This window comes from Astyanax mexicanus, chromosome 7 (assembly GCF_023375975.1).
Source record: "Astyanax mexicanus isolate ESR-SI-001 chromosome 7, AstMex3_surface, whole genome shotgun sequence".
NCBI lineage: Eukaryota > Metazoa > Chordata > Actinopteri > Characiformes > Acestrorhamphidae > Astyanax > Astyanax mexicanus.
In genome coordinates, this window is record NC_064414.1 from 2,694,876 (window position 1) to 2,707,801 (window position 12,926).

Here is a 12,926-nt window from a genome sequence, read left to right on the forward strand (position 1 = left end):
CGCTTACGTCACTTTGACTGGCCGAGACAGCAGCCCCTCCTTTGCCCGCCCACCAAGGCGGTCCTTAACTCGTCGGATCAACCAATGTCGCACCACAGATATGCATATCTGCAGAGCCTACCGGGAAAATACTGAACCTGTCGTATTTATACTGTATTTAAGCTTATATATCACCATCTTATAACACACAAAAACTACCACCACTCACAGAAACACGCGTTTATTGTTTTTCTCTAAAAAAAAAAAAACTAAATCAAATGTGCTCTACACCCTGAATGATAATCCACAGATCCTGCCCGGGTATATAAACAAAGAACGGACACTCTCTTAACTGGATGTGAGGGCGATCTGGCTGCGACATCTGTCACCCCATTGATCGCTAGGGTTGATTCGGCTGATCTGGCTGGCTAGGCGGGTGTCCCCTTCCTCCCTCACCGCTCCATGTGTGTCCCTCCCGAAGCTCCGCGCTCGGTGGAAGAGGACAGGCTCCCCGGCGGACATCGTTGGTATACGAGTAGCTGAGTACTCCCCTGCTAGAACCTCCAAACAAGCTCAAGGCCCATTTGTAGGAGAAACGTAGGGAAGTCAAGCTCCAAGACTTCAGACACATCCAAATGTGGCACTGCACGTGGCAGTCTGCCTTCTTTTTTCAGAAATTCAAAACTACAAAATAACCCAGCATAGCATGTAGTGTTAATGAAATCATTATTTTTGTAATCCTTAACAAGCTACATATAAAACGATACAACATGTAAGTTACAGCCTAAAGACAAAATTAAACCAAAAATTTATATTCTAAAATCGAAGAGTGACTGTGTAATTATGTCTTTTCTTTACAGTAAATTCAACGTTCACATATACCATAATATTCACAATATCAGACGACAACGCCAACAGCTGTCAATCACTACATCACAACTTTAGATTTTACAAAATAACTCATATAAAACGCTGGTGAGGCTTAACACTTTATCTGATTCTAAAAGTATTTTTGAGTTTAATTTGAAAATATAAGGCAGAATGCTGAGTGCAGTGCCATTAATGGATTAATTGAATAACCCAACATAATTAAAATCCCATCTATCGTATGAATGCACATATGAATATAAAATTAATGTATTAATACACTTATTAATATGCCATCCCATATGTCTGTCTTTGTTAAAGAGCAAAATACAAAGTATTTCAGCATGAAAGCACGTATTTTTATTAACCTATGTGTGATTACTATGCGTTTATGGTCTGTGCTCCATTTGTTGTGTTAGAGCGCCCTCCAGTGATGAGAGAGTTGCAAGAAAAAGTATGTTAACTCTTTGGGATTATGCTTGGATTTCAGCATAAACTGGTCTTTAAATGTGTTCTGATCTTCATCTGAGTCACAAGAATAGACAAACACAGTCTGCTTAAACTAAATCTAATAATCTGTTATTTCTAATAACATATATTTATCTGTTCAAAACATTCTCAAACTTAGAGGCAGCTTTATTTATTTTTTTTACAAGTTTCTAATCTAAAGATGGTTACAAAACTCATGTGAGATTTAAAAAGCATGTTTAAAAGCAAGTCCACTAAATAATTAGCTTTTTTCAAGAAAGCTTTATTTAAAATAAATGGTGCTTGTTCCAATAATTGATATTTATGACAGAAAAATCATATATGCATGCACATTGTATTTTTCTAAAAGAGGTGTTGCTAGATAGTTGCTACGGCATTGCTATGGTATCCATGGTGGATGCTAATCTGTTGTTAAGTAGTTGCTAAGGTGTTGCTATGGTATCTGTTATGGTTGCTTGGTGGTTGCTAGGTAGTTGTTAAGGCGTTGCTATGGTGTCTGTGGTGGTGGTGGTTGTGCTAAGGTGTTGCAAAGCGGTTGCTATGCGGTTGGCAAAGTGTTTTTATGCTATCCAAATATACTAACGCTATATTTAAATATTATATACATAGATGTCCGTGGCAGCAGCGCACAGGGGAGCGGAGCGGAGGGAGGAACCATTCATTTTTCTTTTTATTATTTAGGCTTTTATTTTAGCTGTTTTTGAGGTGTTGTAGTTTTGTGTTGATTTATACAACTATACAGTGTATTTTTTCTCCTCCTCTGGGGGGCTGTGGAGCAGGAGCAGTGCTTCTCTCCTTCAGCTCCTCCAGCACCACCCTTTTCCTCACCACAAGAAGAGGAAACATGGCTCTCTCCCTCTCTATCTGCTCCTCCATCTCCTTCTCCCACTCTTTAACCTTCTGCTCCATCTCTATAATCTCCTGCTCCCGCTTCTCAAACTGCCGCTCCTGCTCCTTACACCGCCTCTCCCGCACTGTCAGCTCTTTGTGGCGGTCGATGAAGCCCTGCCTCTTCGGCTCGAGCTCCTGAGACAGTTCCTGAACCCTCCATTCCCGGTACTCAATATCCTGCTCGCGCCAGTCAGCACGCTGCTCGCGCATCGCAGTCCTGTACTCCGTCGCCTTAAACTTGATCTCTTGATACTTTAAAATCTCCATCTTCTCAGAGATCTCCTCCTCATACTTCCTCAGAGCCTTCATCCGCATCCACCGCTCCCATATCCTCCTAAACGGGTTTCCCCTCGACCTGCGACTTCGTATCTTCTTCTGTTTCGCCATTAGTAACTAAAGCAGTAATGAAAGGAGTGAAGTAATGAAAGCAAAGCAGTAAAGTGGCCAGTGATGACGTAACGCTCCGCCGCTTTTATAGTCTGTTTTTTGATGACGTCATCGACGAGAGCGCCGCCACCTAGGGGGAACAGGTATCTAGATAACGTCACAGACGGCTCGTGGAACGGTAGCTTGGTGACGTCACAGGCGGCTCATGGTACGGTGGCTGGGTGGCGTCATACACAGCACAGCTCATAGAAGGCTAGCGTTTTATATACGATTTATTTTGTAAAATATAAAGTAGTGTGGAGATGTAGGGATTGACAGCTGTGGGCTGTGTCGTCTGATATTGTATACCGTATATATGAATTATAAATGAGTTAATTTTCTTAATCTTTACTGTAATTTACTGTAAAGAAACATAATTATACAGTCACTTTTAGACTTGAGAGTATAAATATAGGTTTTTAAGTGTGTGTCTGGTTTAATGTTGTCTTTAGTCTGTAACTTACATGCTGTAAGTTTAATATGTATCTGTAGCTTCGGTTAGTGGAGGATTAGTAAAATAATAATTTTACTATGGCAAAAAACTGTTCTTGAAATTTTAGATACATTGTACATTGTAGCTAAAGATTTAACACTACATGCTGTTAGGATGCTATTCTGTTAATGTTAATGCTAATGATGCTAATGTTCTATTTTCAGCTGAGTTATTTTGTAATATTGTAATTTGATGAAAAAATGAAAAAGGAATGCAGACTGCCACGTGCAGCACCACATTTGAATGCGCTTTATATTTTCAAATGAACCTAAAATACTTTTAGAATCAGATAAAATGTTAAGCCCCACCAACGTTGTATATATGAGTTATTTTGTAAAATATAAAGTAGTGTGGAGATGTAGTGATTGACAGCTGTGGGCTGTGTTGTCTGATATTGTGAATGGAATGGTATATGTGAACGTTGAATTTACTGTAAAGAAAAGACATAATTACACAGTCACTCTTAGATTATCGTTTTCTATTTCAGGATTTTCAGCTTTTTTGTAATATTGTGATGAAAAAAGGAAGGCAGACTGCCACGTGCAGTGCCACATTTGGATGTGACTGAAGTCTTGGAGCTTGACTTCCCTACGTTTCTCCTACAAATGGGCCTTGAGCTTGTTTGGAGGTTCTAGCAGGGGAGTACTCAGCTACTCGTATACCAACGATGTCCGCCGGGGAGCCTGTCCTCTTCCACCGAGCGCGGAGCTTCGGGAGGGACACACATGGAGCGGTGAGGGAGGAAGGGGACACCCGCCTAGCCAGCCAGATCAGCCGAATCAACCCTAGCGATCAATGGGGTAACAGATGTCGCAGCCAGATCGCCCTCACACCCAGCAGAAAAAGTGTCCATTCATTGGTAATATACCCGGGCAGGATCTGTGGATTATCATTCAGGGTGTAGACTACATTTGATTTAGTTTCTTTAAGAGAAACACAATTAACGCGTGTTTCTGTGAGCGGGGGCAGGTTTTGTGTGTTATAAGATGGTGATATTATAGTTTAAACATACTATAAATAGGACAGGTTTAGTGTTTTCCCAATAGGCTCTGCGGTTATACATATCTGTGGTGCGACATTGGTTGATTCGCCGCGTTAAGGACCGCCTTAACCGCGGGCGAGGGAGGGGCTACTGGTGTTACTATACATTATTTATTATTATACATGCTCTTATACTACATAACTACATAATCTAGACTCCAACATTAAAAATACAATTTCTGCAATTAAAGACAGACAACAGGATTATTAATTTTTTTTATTGCTGGAACATAATTCAGGCCGGGAAGAGTATAAAAAGTATAAATTTAAAAGTTATTTAAGGGTAAAAAATAGCATTAAGGGCAAACAAATATGTAATAATTTAGGCTGCATCACATGATCCTATGATGCACTAAAAGCCATAAAGACTATAATATTATATAATAAAATGTTAATATTTAAATAGCTCTATAAAAAGTGAGCTGTGTTGGTGCATTTGTACTAATTTTAATCAGGGGTCAATGGGTTTAGATTAGCACTGAGAGAGGAGTTGAGGATCCTGCACAGATTATATTCCATTCCCTTGAAGACTCTCTGAGTACAATAGAGTATTATTACAGTTATTTATTAGATGCAGATAAAATAAAAAGTACAGAGGTGAACATGCACAGTGCACAGCAGGAGTTTCCTACAATTGAGCACAGAAATAACTGGCTAAGCTATAATAACTAAGCTTCTGTTCAGTAAATTAAACAGTTCAAGGTTGTAAAGATTATCAATTAACTTTTTCAGACAGTATCATTCAGAATATCCCGGCCTGAACCCTGTAAATGATTATTCTTATCATTTTATACGAGTCAATAAATGTGAATCAAATCACACGCACTGTTTACCGTCCTGTCATTGGCTAAATTGCTATGCATATTCATTAGCGTCGCTTCTGATTGGCCGAGCGCAGTTTCGGTGTTTATGTAAAGTTCTGGCAGTTGTCAGGTGCTCTGCTGTCTCTCGGCTGAAGCTGCAGAGGATCCCGCTGATCATTTTTCTCCTCGGATTGAGCTGCTTCTGTTTCTGAAACCATGTCTGGAAAAGTGGTGCTGCATTATTTCATCGGGCGGGGGAAAATGGAGTCGATCCGCTGGCTGCTGACTGTGGCTGGAGTTGAGGTCTGTAAAAAGCTGCACTGGGTTTCTGAGCTGCTGTATATAAATAAATAAATCTAGATTATGTTAATTTTAACATTATAACATCTGTTATCACATTCACAGTTCGAAGAGAAGTTTTTTTCAACTAAAGAGGAGTTCCAAAAGCTGGTGGAAAGTAAGTGCAAGTCCTATAATCTAATATAATCAGAGTTTATGCTTTTATTAAGATGAAACTCCTGAAGCTCCTGCAGGCTTCAGCTCCACCCTTACACAAAGATCCCATGAATATCCCATGAACGTGTCTTATTACTACACAGCTGTTTTCACACCCATGCCCACATCTGCACACGTCCGGCACGTTTTAATCTCACGTTCATGTGTTTTTCTTATTTCACGACTTAATGATTTATTGTATTGTTGCATGTAAATCTTGTATAAAATTATTATGCCACATTATTTTGTTGGGGCGTAGCTCTAAAAATCAACTCAAGAGCAAAAGTCAAAAGTATTATACAGCTCTGGAAAAAAATAAGAGAGCACTTAAAAAGTATGAGTTTCTATGATTTCACCAAATTGAAAACCAAGCTGAACTGCTTGAATTTTTGCACCAGGAGTAAAGCAGCATAAAGTTATCCAAAAGCAGTGTGTAAGACTGGTGGAGGAGAACATGATGCCAAGATGCATGAAAATAAACTGTGATTACAAAACAGAGTCATTCCACTAAATATTGATTTCTGAACTCTTAAAACTTAAAACATTATGAATATGAACTTGTTTTCTTTGCATTGTTATTTCAGCCATTCATCTCATTTTCTGCAAATAAACAAAAAAAAACTGGTTCAAAAACTGAAGTGGTCTCTTTAATTCTTTTCACACCTAATATTAAGTTAATTATTCCTAAACTAATTGTAACAAATACTTTTTTTTTACAATATTGGACAGCTCTAGTATACTGTATTGTATTGCTACTTTTTTGGGCTTAAATGTGTTGATTAAAGAATGGGGCTTTTATTTAGGAGAGTGGTCACTGAGTCCATGGCAATGTAAAACTCATTTGACCTCAGACAGTGGCTGTAGTGTTCCAGCAGATTCCAGTTTGTTACTGACCTGTGCCTTGGTGATGCTAGGGTTGTTTCTGACCATCCAAACCAATTTCATTCCAGCTAAGGGTGACTGTTTAGGTCTTCTTTCAGACCATGACTACACCTAGGTACTAAATATACATAACTGAAAAGTTCTCCCAGATTATGCATGAACTCCTTGGACTTGCCGTCATATTAAATTATTTTTATGTGGGACATTTTTACTTAAGAGATTTTACTAGCTGACATAGATCCCTGCATCAAATTCTTATTTATTTTCTTTTATTAAAGATGTGTATTGTACAATCTTTTTGGTCTAGTCAAAAGTACAGATCATTAAAACTTAATATTGGCATGACACTGCATGTGATCTTTTTTAGGTTTGCCTAACCTAAATCAACCTCATTAATCCAATAATATTCTTCAAAAGTGCTTGGTTACTTAATTGAAGAAAATTAGCTGAATGAAGTGTTTGATTTGGGATAGAGTTGAAACCTGCAGGATCAGACTATAATGGTCAGGCACATAATGGTAAAGCCTGCGTGATCAGTGATAGATGGCACTTAACTTCAGAAGATCTTAGATGTATTTTATATCTGACCTCCAGGTGGAGATCTGCTGTTCCATCAGGTTCCACTAATTGAAATGGACGGAATGAAGATGGTCCAGACGAAGGCCATCCTGAATTACATAGCTGGAAAATACAACCTGTATGGAAAGGACCTTAAGGAGCGGCTTATGTGAGTATGAACATTAGGAGGTCTTTTTAAAATCAAACAGATGAGTTTAATGTATTTAATATATATATGTTTTTTCTTTTAGGATCGACACATATGCTGAGGGTGCTAGAGACATCATGGACTTGATCATGGGAGTGCCTTTTACCCCACCGGAGAAAAAGCAGAGTACGCTGAACAATCTGGAGACCAAAGCCAAAGTCCGCAGTCTTCCAGCCTATGAAAAGGTCTGGAGCTCATTATCATAGTGTAGGGTTCCTCAGTGAACCGTGCAGACATCCAGAACTGAAACAGAAGAGCTATTCTAATATCTTTTTCACCCTCATTAGAACTGTATTCTGATTGGCTTAATAAATTAGTGTGTTGTGTTTATTTCAGGCTCTCTCCAGCTCTCAGTACTTGGTGGGTAACCAGCTGAGCTGTGCAGATGTCAGTCTTTTTGAAGTTGCTCTGATGCTTGAAGAGCTGTTCCCCACAATACTGTCAACTTTCCCCAACATCCAGGTGAGCTTTACGTAGGGCGCACCTTTTAGTTCACAGTGAAATCTGAGACTAAGCTCTCAGAGGATTGTAATGGCAGTTGTTATGAAAGAGACTCAACTTCTCCAGAGGGTTGGTGTAGGTTTATATCTGTGTGATATTTAAGGATGATACTGCAGAGAAACTGTACATGCGAAATCAATGCATTAGGAGCTGCTGCCCTTTCAGATTCTTTATATTAGGATATATATGATACACAAAGTCTAAGGGGAATGCACACACATATATATTTTTACTGGATTTTTACAGGGTAAATGCACATGGCAAGGGAAATACAAGGTTTGATCAAAATACAACTAGTTTGCCTGCTATACAAACAAATGGGAATATATAATTTAATATATATATATTATGTATATGTGTAACACATTTTTATGAAGATGTGTTACCTTTATATATTGCATCTTTTTTTGTCATTTGCTCAAGGACATTATCATATTGCAGATAGGTCTCCTAGTAATTAATACTAGGACACACTAAAACAACAACTCCTAAAATGTCTATTTCTATTGTAAACAGCCTGCTTTTTATCAGTTGTTACTCTGTGAAGCACATTTTAACAGGGGTTATGCTTAAAGCCAGGGCCATTCCCAAGCAAAATAGATAGCAGAAGTTTCATATTTTGCCGACTGCTGGAATCACTAACCTGCCTGACTGGCTACTTGCAGCAACTAGTGGGAGATGTATCATTGAGGGGTTAACAGTGTTACTGTACTTTCCTGCATTGTTCATCACAGAATTTAAATGGGTACTAACACGTTCAGTTCATAAACAGTCGTTGCCTGAAGGCAATTGATTGGTTTGCTTGTCTTGGTTTGCTTGCAACAGGCCTGCTTAGAGCTCTCTTGTACGGCTTGATTAACCCTTGTGTGGTGTTCATATTTTTGTTACTCGTTTACTTTGTTGCTTGTATTTAATTCAGCAAAATTAAGCAATTCTACATTAAAATGCTTTACACATGCTTGCTTCACCTAAATTGCAAGCAATATAAACAGCTTACTTGGTTAATATTTGCCCTTTGCCTTTCTTATGTTACATTTCTTTCAAAAAGTGCTACTCTTTTTTATTAGATTTTTAATAAAATGTAAAAGAAAATGAATTAAACTCAAGATATGAGAAGAAAATGTGTTTAGTTGCAAATTTACAAATGAAGCAATGTTTATTAGCCCTTGGCCAAACATACTGTATGTAATATAAATGTGTGTGTGTGTGTGTGTGGGGGGGGGGGGGGGGGGTGGTGTACAGTGTGTGTTTATCGAAAATGTGTTTTGATATATGTTTTTCACAAAAAATGAGCCAATGCCAGTGAGTTTGGGTTAGAATTTTTTTTTTTTTTTAGTATCATTTGATGAAAAAAGAAAACGGGTCCCACAGACCCGAACACCACACAAGGGTTAAATTAGAAATTCTTTACACATAGTTTCTCCTTCCATGTTTTTTTTTTTTTTTTTTTTTTTTGCTGCTGAGGAAGAGAATGCACAAACTCTTACTTTTATATCTTATAACTCATATCTCCACATTTCTGGTGCATGCATCAGTCTGCTGTTGTTTTGTCCAGTCATATAATCAGAGGAACAACTTTATGTAGAGCAGAACTCCATGTTTTCTGATACACTTATTTAATGTGTGAAGATCCAGGTTTAGCTTTCTGGGGAGCAAAAATCTAATTAAAAGCTGTCCTGCAATAAATTTAAAAGCAATAAATGACTGTCTTTATCATGACTTGGATGAAGGATATTTGCTAGCAGTTGTTGCGGTTGTTATCAATTTACAGTAAAAAGCTTTTGAGAGTGCTGGTCAACCCTATAAATCAACGTTATCGTCAACTCTGTCAGAGGTCACTGAGTGGATGTTTAAGTTTCCAGGCTTTACAAGTAAACAGAGTTGATAATTAAATGGTTTTCCATCTTAACCGTGTCTTATTTATTATTTAACAATTTGTCTTTATGTCCTCATAAGATTATCATAAGGTTTGACATGCAAAGATGTGCCTGTATTTACATTGTTTGTTCAAAATATATGTATAAAAATATATTGTCTTTCTGTTGCATCTATAAAAGGATTCTTAGGGGTTTAGCTGTCTATGCTAATTTCTTAATTAGAAAAAAATCAAATAAGAATAAGAATGTTTCATGTAGAACATTTTGTCTCTTGTGTTAAAAATCAGTGAAATTTATCAGTTTAACATAATATAAATATACTCTATGCATATAATGAATGTGTGCTTGTTTTAAATAAAGTTAGGAGCAGTAGCTGTGTATTATTAATGTTGCATTTTTATCACAGCAAGTTATTAGTTAAATTAATTTCCTTGGTCCACTGGAGTCAAAAACTGCAGACGTGAAGTGACGTTGCAGTCTACTTCTGAGCCTCAACAAGACCCAATTGTGGCTGATTGTTTCTCAATGGATTTTGCTTATCTACTTTTCACTTTCAACAAGTTTACAAGGTTATCTGGAAGCAGAGTTTTTTTTTTTTGATAATAAACTGATAAACTGACATAATAGGAAAAATAATATTCTAATAGTTTTTAAAATTTGTCATTTGTTCCCATTTCTGGAAATTAAAACTTATTTGTTGAGACAATGTAACACTCTGTGACTCTGATAATGCATATTATACAAAAGTATACCCATATAGGAAGTACTTTTCAGCTCTGGTTTGAGTATTATTATATATGGTCGACACATTCAACCCTTGACCTTCTTCTGTTTGACAAAGGCCCAGCTTAAGTATTTCATAACAAAACCACTGCAATCCCTCAACCTTTATCCTCTCTCTCCTTTTTTTTCAGGCATTCCAAAAGAGAATGAAAGCCATTCCGGCAATCAACAAATTCCTGCAGCCTGGCAGCCAGAGACAACCCCCGCCTGGTGAAGCCTATGTGAAAACTGTCATGGATGTGTTGAGTCACCTTTTTAAGTAGAAAACCAAGGTTATCAATCACAAATCAGCGAAGCACATTTGCTTCATGCTATATGTCATAAAACCCTGATAGAAAAGAATTAAATAACCCTGCCATAGTTCTGTGTGATCACTTCATTGTGTAATAAACTCGAATAATATAATACAGACAGTCAGAAAGGCTGTCAGTAGCGAGTGCCTTATTACAGCAACTTTATCCTCCAAGGAGTGTCGACAGAGTGTCTTTGCATGTGTTGTTTTTTTTTGTTCAGCAATAAATGCAATTTCAAAAACAAAAAAAAAGGAAAATGCTTTTTTTTTAAGTTGTTAGCATTAAACTGATTTCACTAAAAGAATAATGGAAATGCAAAGTATAAAAAGATGAAAAAATAAGCTTTACTTGGAATGTACAAGGTGAGTGTTCTCTTTTCAGGTAATGGCACTGTTGCATGATTGGTACACATATTAGTAGTGATTAGTAAACGATATTCAGCGCAATGTTTTATAATGAACTTTTACAGAACATTTCAGTCTCGTGATGATAAGCTCCGCTCAGCTCAGCCATTTTCAGAAGATCAGCAGACGCACAACCATCAGGAGGCTGAAATCAGAACACAGAGTGACCTTTAGTACACTTCCACTAGATATAAATATGTGGGTTAAAGGTCTGCTGATGACCTACACTTACTTAGCAAAAATTAAGTTCTCTTTGCTATAAGCTGAATTACTCTTAAAAAAGCACAGAAGAAATCCATCTAAACTATAATAAAATAATTCGAAAATAATCTTATTTTATAAATAACAGTAACACAGAGTTTACACAACAGTGGCAGTGTTTAGCAGTAGATAACATATCTAAATGCATCAAACTCACCTTAAGCCAGTCATAATACCTGCTGGCATTATTTTCCCAGATTTCTTGAATCTCATTCCCATCACAACAGCCAGAGCCGCAGAAGCAGCTAGAATAAAAAGAAAAGAAAAAAAAAGTACAATAAGCATAATAAGTTCATTAGTAGGAAGAAAAAGTATTTAAGCAATTTTTAAATTTAAACTTAAAATATGTGGTAAAATATATACTTAACGTACTATTCTGGAACAAGTTTTTTGTAACTAAAGTTACTTTTTAATTGTAATTAAATACAACATAAACGCATTGAAGTGTGATTTTGAGTGTTTTTTTCCCCATACAACTTCTGTGAACTTGAGTAGATTTAAGTGTGTGTTTTTTTAAAAACAACTTTAAGTATGCAGTAAATGTACTACTTTGCATATTGATGCACTCTAAAAAATGCACTAAAGTGCACTTTAAGCAGTATTTAACGCCATTATATATATTTTTTTCTATATATATATATGTTTTCTATCAATACAACGTATAATTTAAATCATATTGCTTAAAAATACATGTAAAGGAAATACAGAGAAAATATATTTAATGCGTATTTTTATAAAGTATAATACATTAAAATTAACGTAAGTATACTTTCTTTACACAAGGGTTTGAAGGACTGCACGTATATTTCAAATATTTAACTAAATATATATAAGCTAATAAAGGGGTAAAAAGGGGTCAGAGTGTGAGTAAGTTCCTCACCAAGCGAGGTCCATATATCTCCAGGATCTACAGAAACTTTAAAAGCTCCATAAGCAGATATGCCTCCAAAAAACAGTCCAGCTATAAGAGACATTAAGCTTCCTGCAGTAAAAAATAAAGATATTTATTTAAATTCAGCATTATATAATAAACACATAAACTACTGCACTGTTGAATTTCTTATTATATAGGAGGGTAACTAAATACAGACAGCATAAACATTAGTTAGCTAAAAATGAGTAACGTTAACTAACAACTTAAATGACTTTTAAATTAACGTTACCTTTTTTCTTATATCCCAAAAAACCTCCAAAAATAATAGCAGCAGCATAACCAAAACCCAGCCAGTCCACTGCCATATTCGTCCTAGAATCAGAAACACAGTATTAATATGTTTAAAATATGATTTATTTGTACAGTTATCTAATGTACCTAACCTAGATAAGACAGCGTTAGCTACAGTTAGCTTAGCATAGCTTACTTAGCTGAAGAGCTATTATCGCTAACGCTAGCAAGTAGCTACTAGAGATAACCTGCAAGAGCCGTTATCTTACCTGGTTCTGTAGTGACAGAAGTGTTAAACAGAGCAGAAATAGTGAAATATGATCGCTGCTTATTTCTCACAGCAGAAATGTTTCACTATCAGTGTCACTTCTGCATGGATGAGGCTATAATGACGTCATGAGGAAGTGAGCGTGTATTGGCAACCGCGGGGTCCAAGCACTGGAGCTAAAGGGCTGGATACTGGTAACCTGCTTTGGGCCTTATATCATTTTACAGAAATAGTGCACTAAA

General features: G+C 36.8%; 2 protein-coding genes across 2 annotated transcripts; one reads left to right on the top strand and one right to left on the bottom strand.

Annotated features, from left to right (window-relative positions):
• The first annotated feature begins 5,077 nt into the window (after positions 1–5,077).
• Positions 5,078–10,627, top strand: gsta.1 (glutathione S-transferase, alpha tandem duplicate 1). The gene is made up of 6 exons (XM_022685212.2): positions 5,078–5,292; positions 5,395–5,446; positions 6,961–7,093; positions 7,176–7,317; positions 7,469–7,594; positions 10,425–10,627. Exons 1-6 carry the CDS (start codon positions 5,206–5,208, stop codon positions 10,554–10,556), a joined length of 672 nt encoding a protein of 223 aa, XP_022540933.1. The 5' UTR covers positions 5,078–5,205; the 3' UTR covers positions 10,557–10,627.
• A 284-nt stretch (positions 10,628–10,911) lies between these two features.
• Positions 10,912–12,839, bottom strand: tmem14a (transmembrane protein 14A). Its single transcript, XM_007238539.4, has 5 exons — positions 12,686–12,839; positions 12,415–12,497; positions 12,132–12,233; positions 11,409–11,496; positions 10,912–11,135 (listed from the first exon to the last, which is right to left on the bottom strand). The coding sequence occupies exons 2-5, from the start codon at positions 12,488–12,490 to the stop codon at positions 11,102–11,104; spliced, it is 300 nt and encodes a 99-aa protein (XP_007238601.1). The 5' UTR covers positions 12,491–12,497; positions 12,686–12,839; the 3' UTR covers positions 10,912–11,101.
• Positions 12,840–12,926: the final 87 nt, after the last annotated feature.

Excerpts from the sequence above, each read along its gene's own strand:
- gsta.1 (XM_022685212.2), top strand. The coding sequence starts at position 5,206 with ATGTCTGGAAAAGTGGTGCTGCATTATTTCATCGGGCGGGGGAAAATG. Across the intron at positions 7,094-7,175 it reads GACCTTAAGGAGCGGCTTAT|GATCGACACATATGCTGAGG; the intron begins GTGAGTATGAAC and ends TTTTTCTTTTAG. Across the intron at positions 7,318-7,468 it reads GTCTTCCAGCCTATGAAAAG|GCTCTCTCCAGCTCTCAGTA; the intron begins GTCTGGAGCTCA and ends TGTTTATTTCAG.
- tmem14a (XM_007238539.4), bottom strand. The coding sequence starts at position 12,490 with ATGGCAGTGGACTGGCTGGGTTTTGGTTATGCTGCTGCTATTATTTTT. Across the intron at positions 11,497-12,131 it reads AGATATATGGACCTCGCTTG|CTGCTTCTGCGGCTCTGGCT; the intron begins GTGAGGAACTTA and ends TTTTTATTCTAG. Across the intron at positions 11,136-11,408 it reads GGTATTATGACTGGCTTAAG|CCTCCTGATGGTTGTGCGTC; the intron begins GTGAGTTTGATG and ends TTCTGATTTCAG.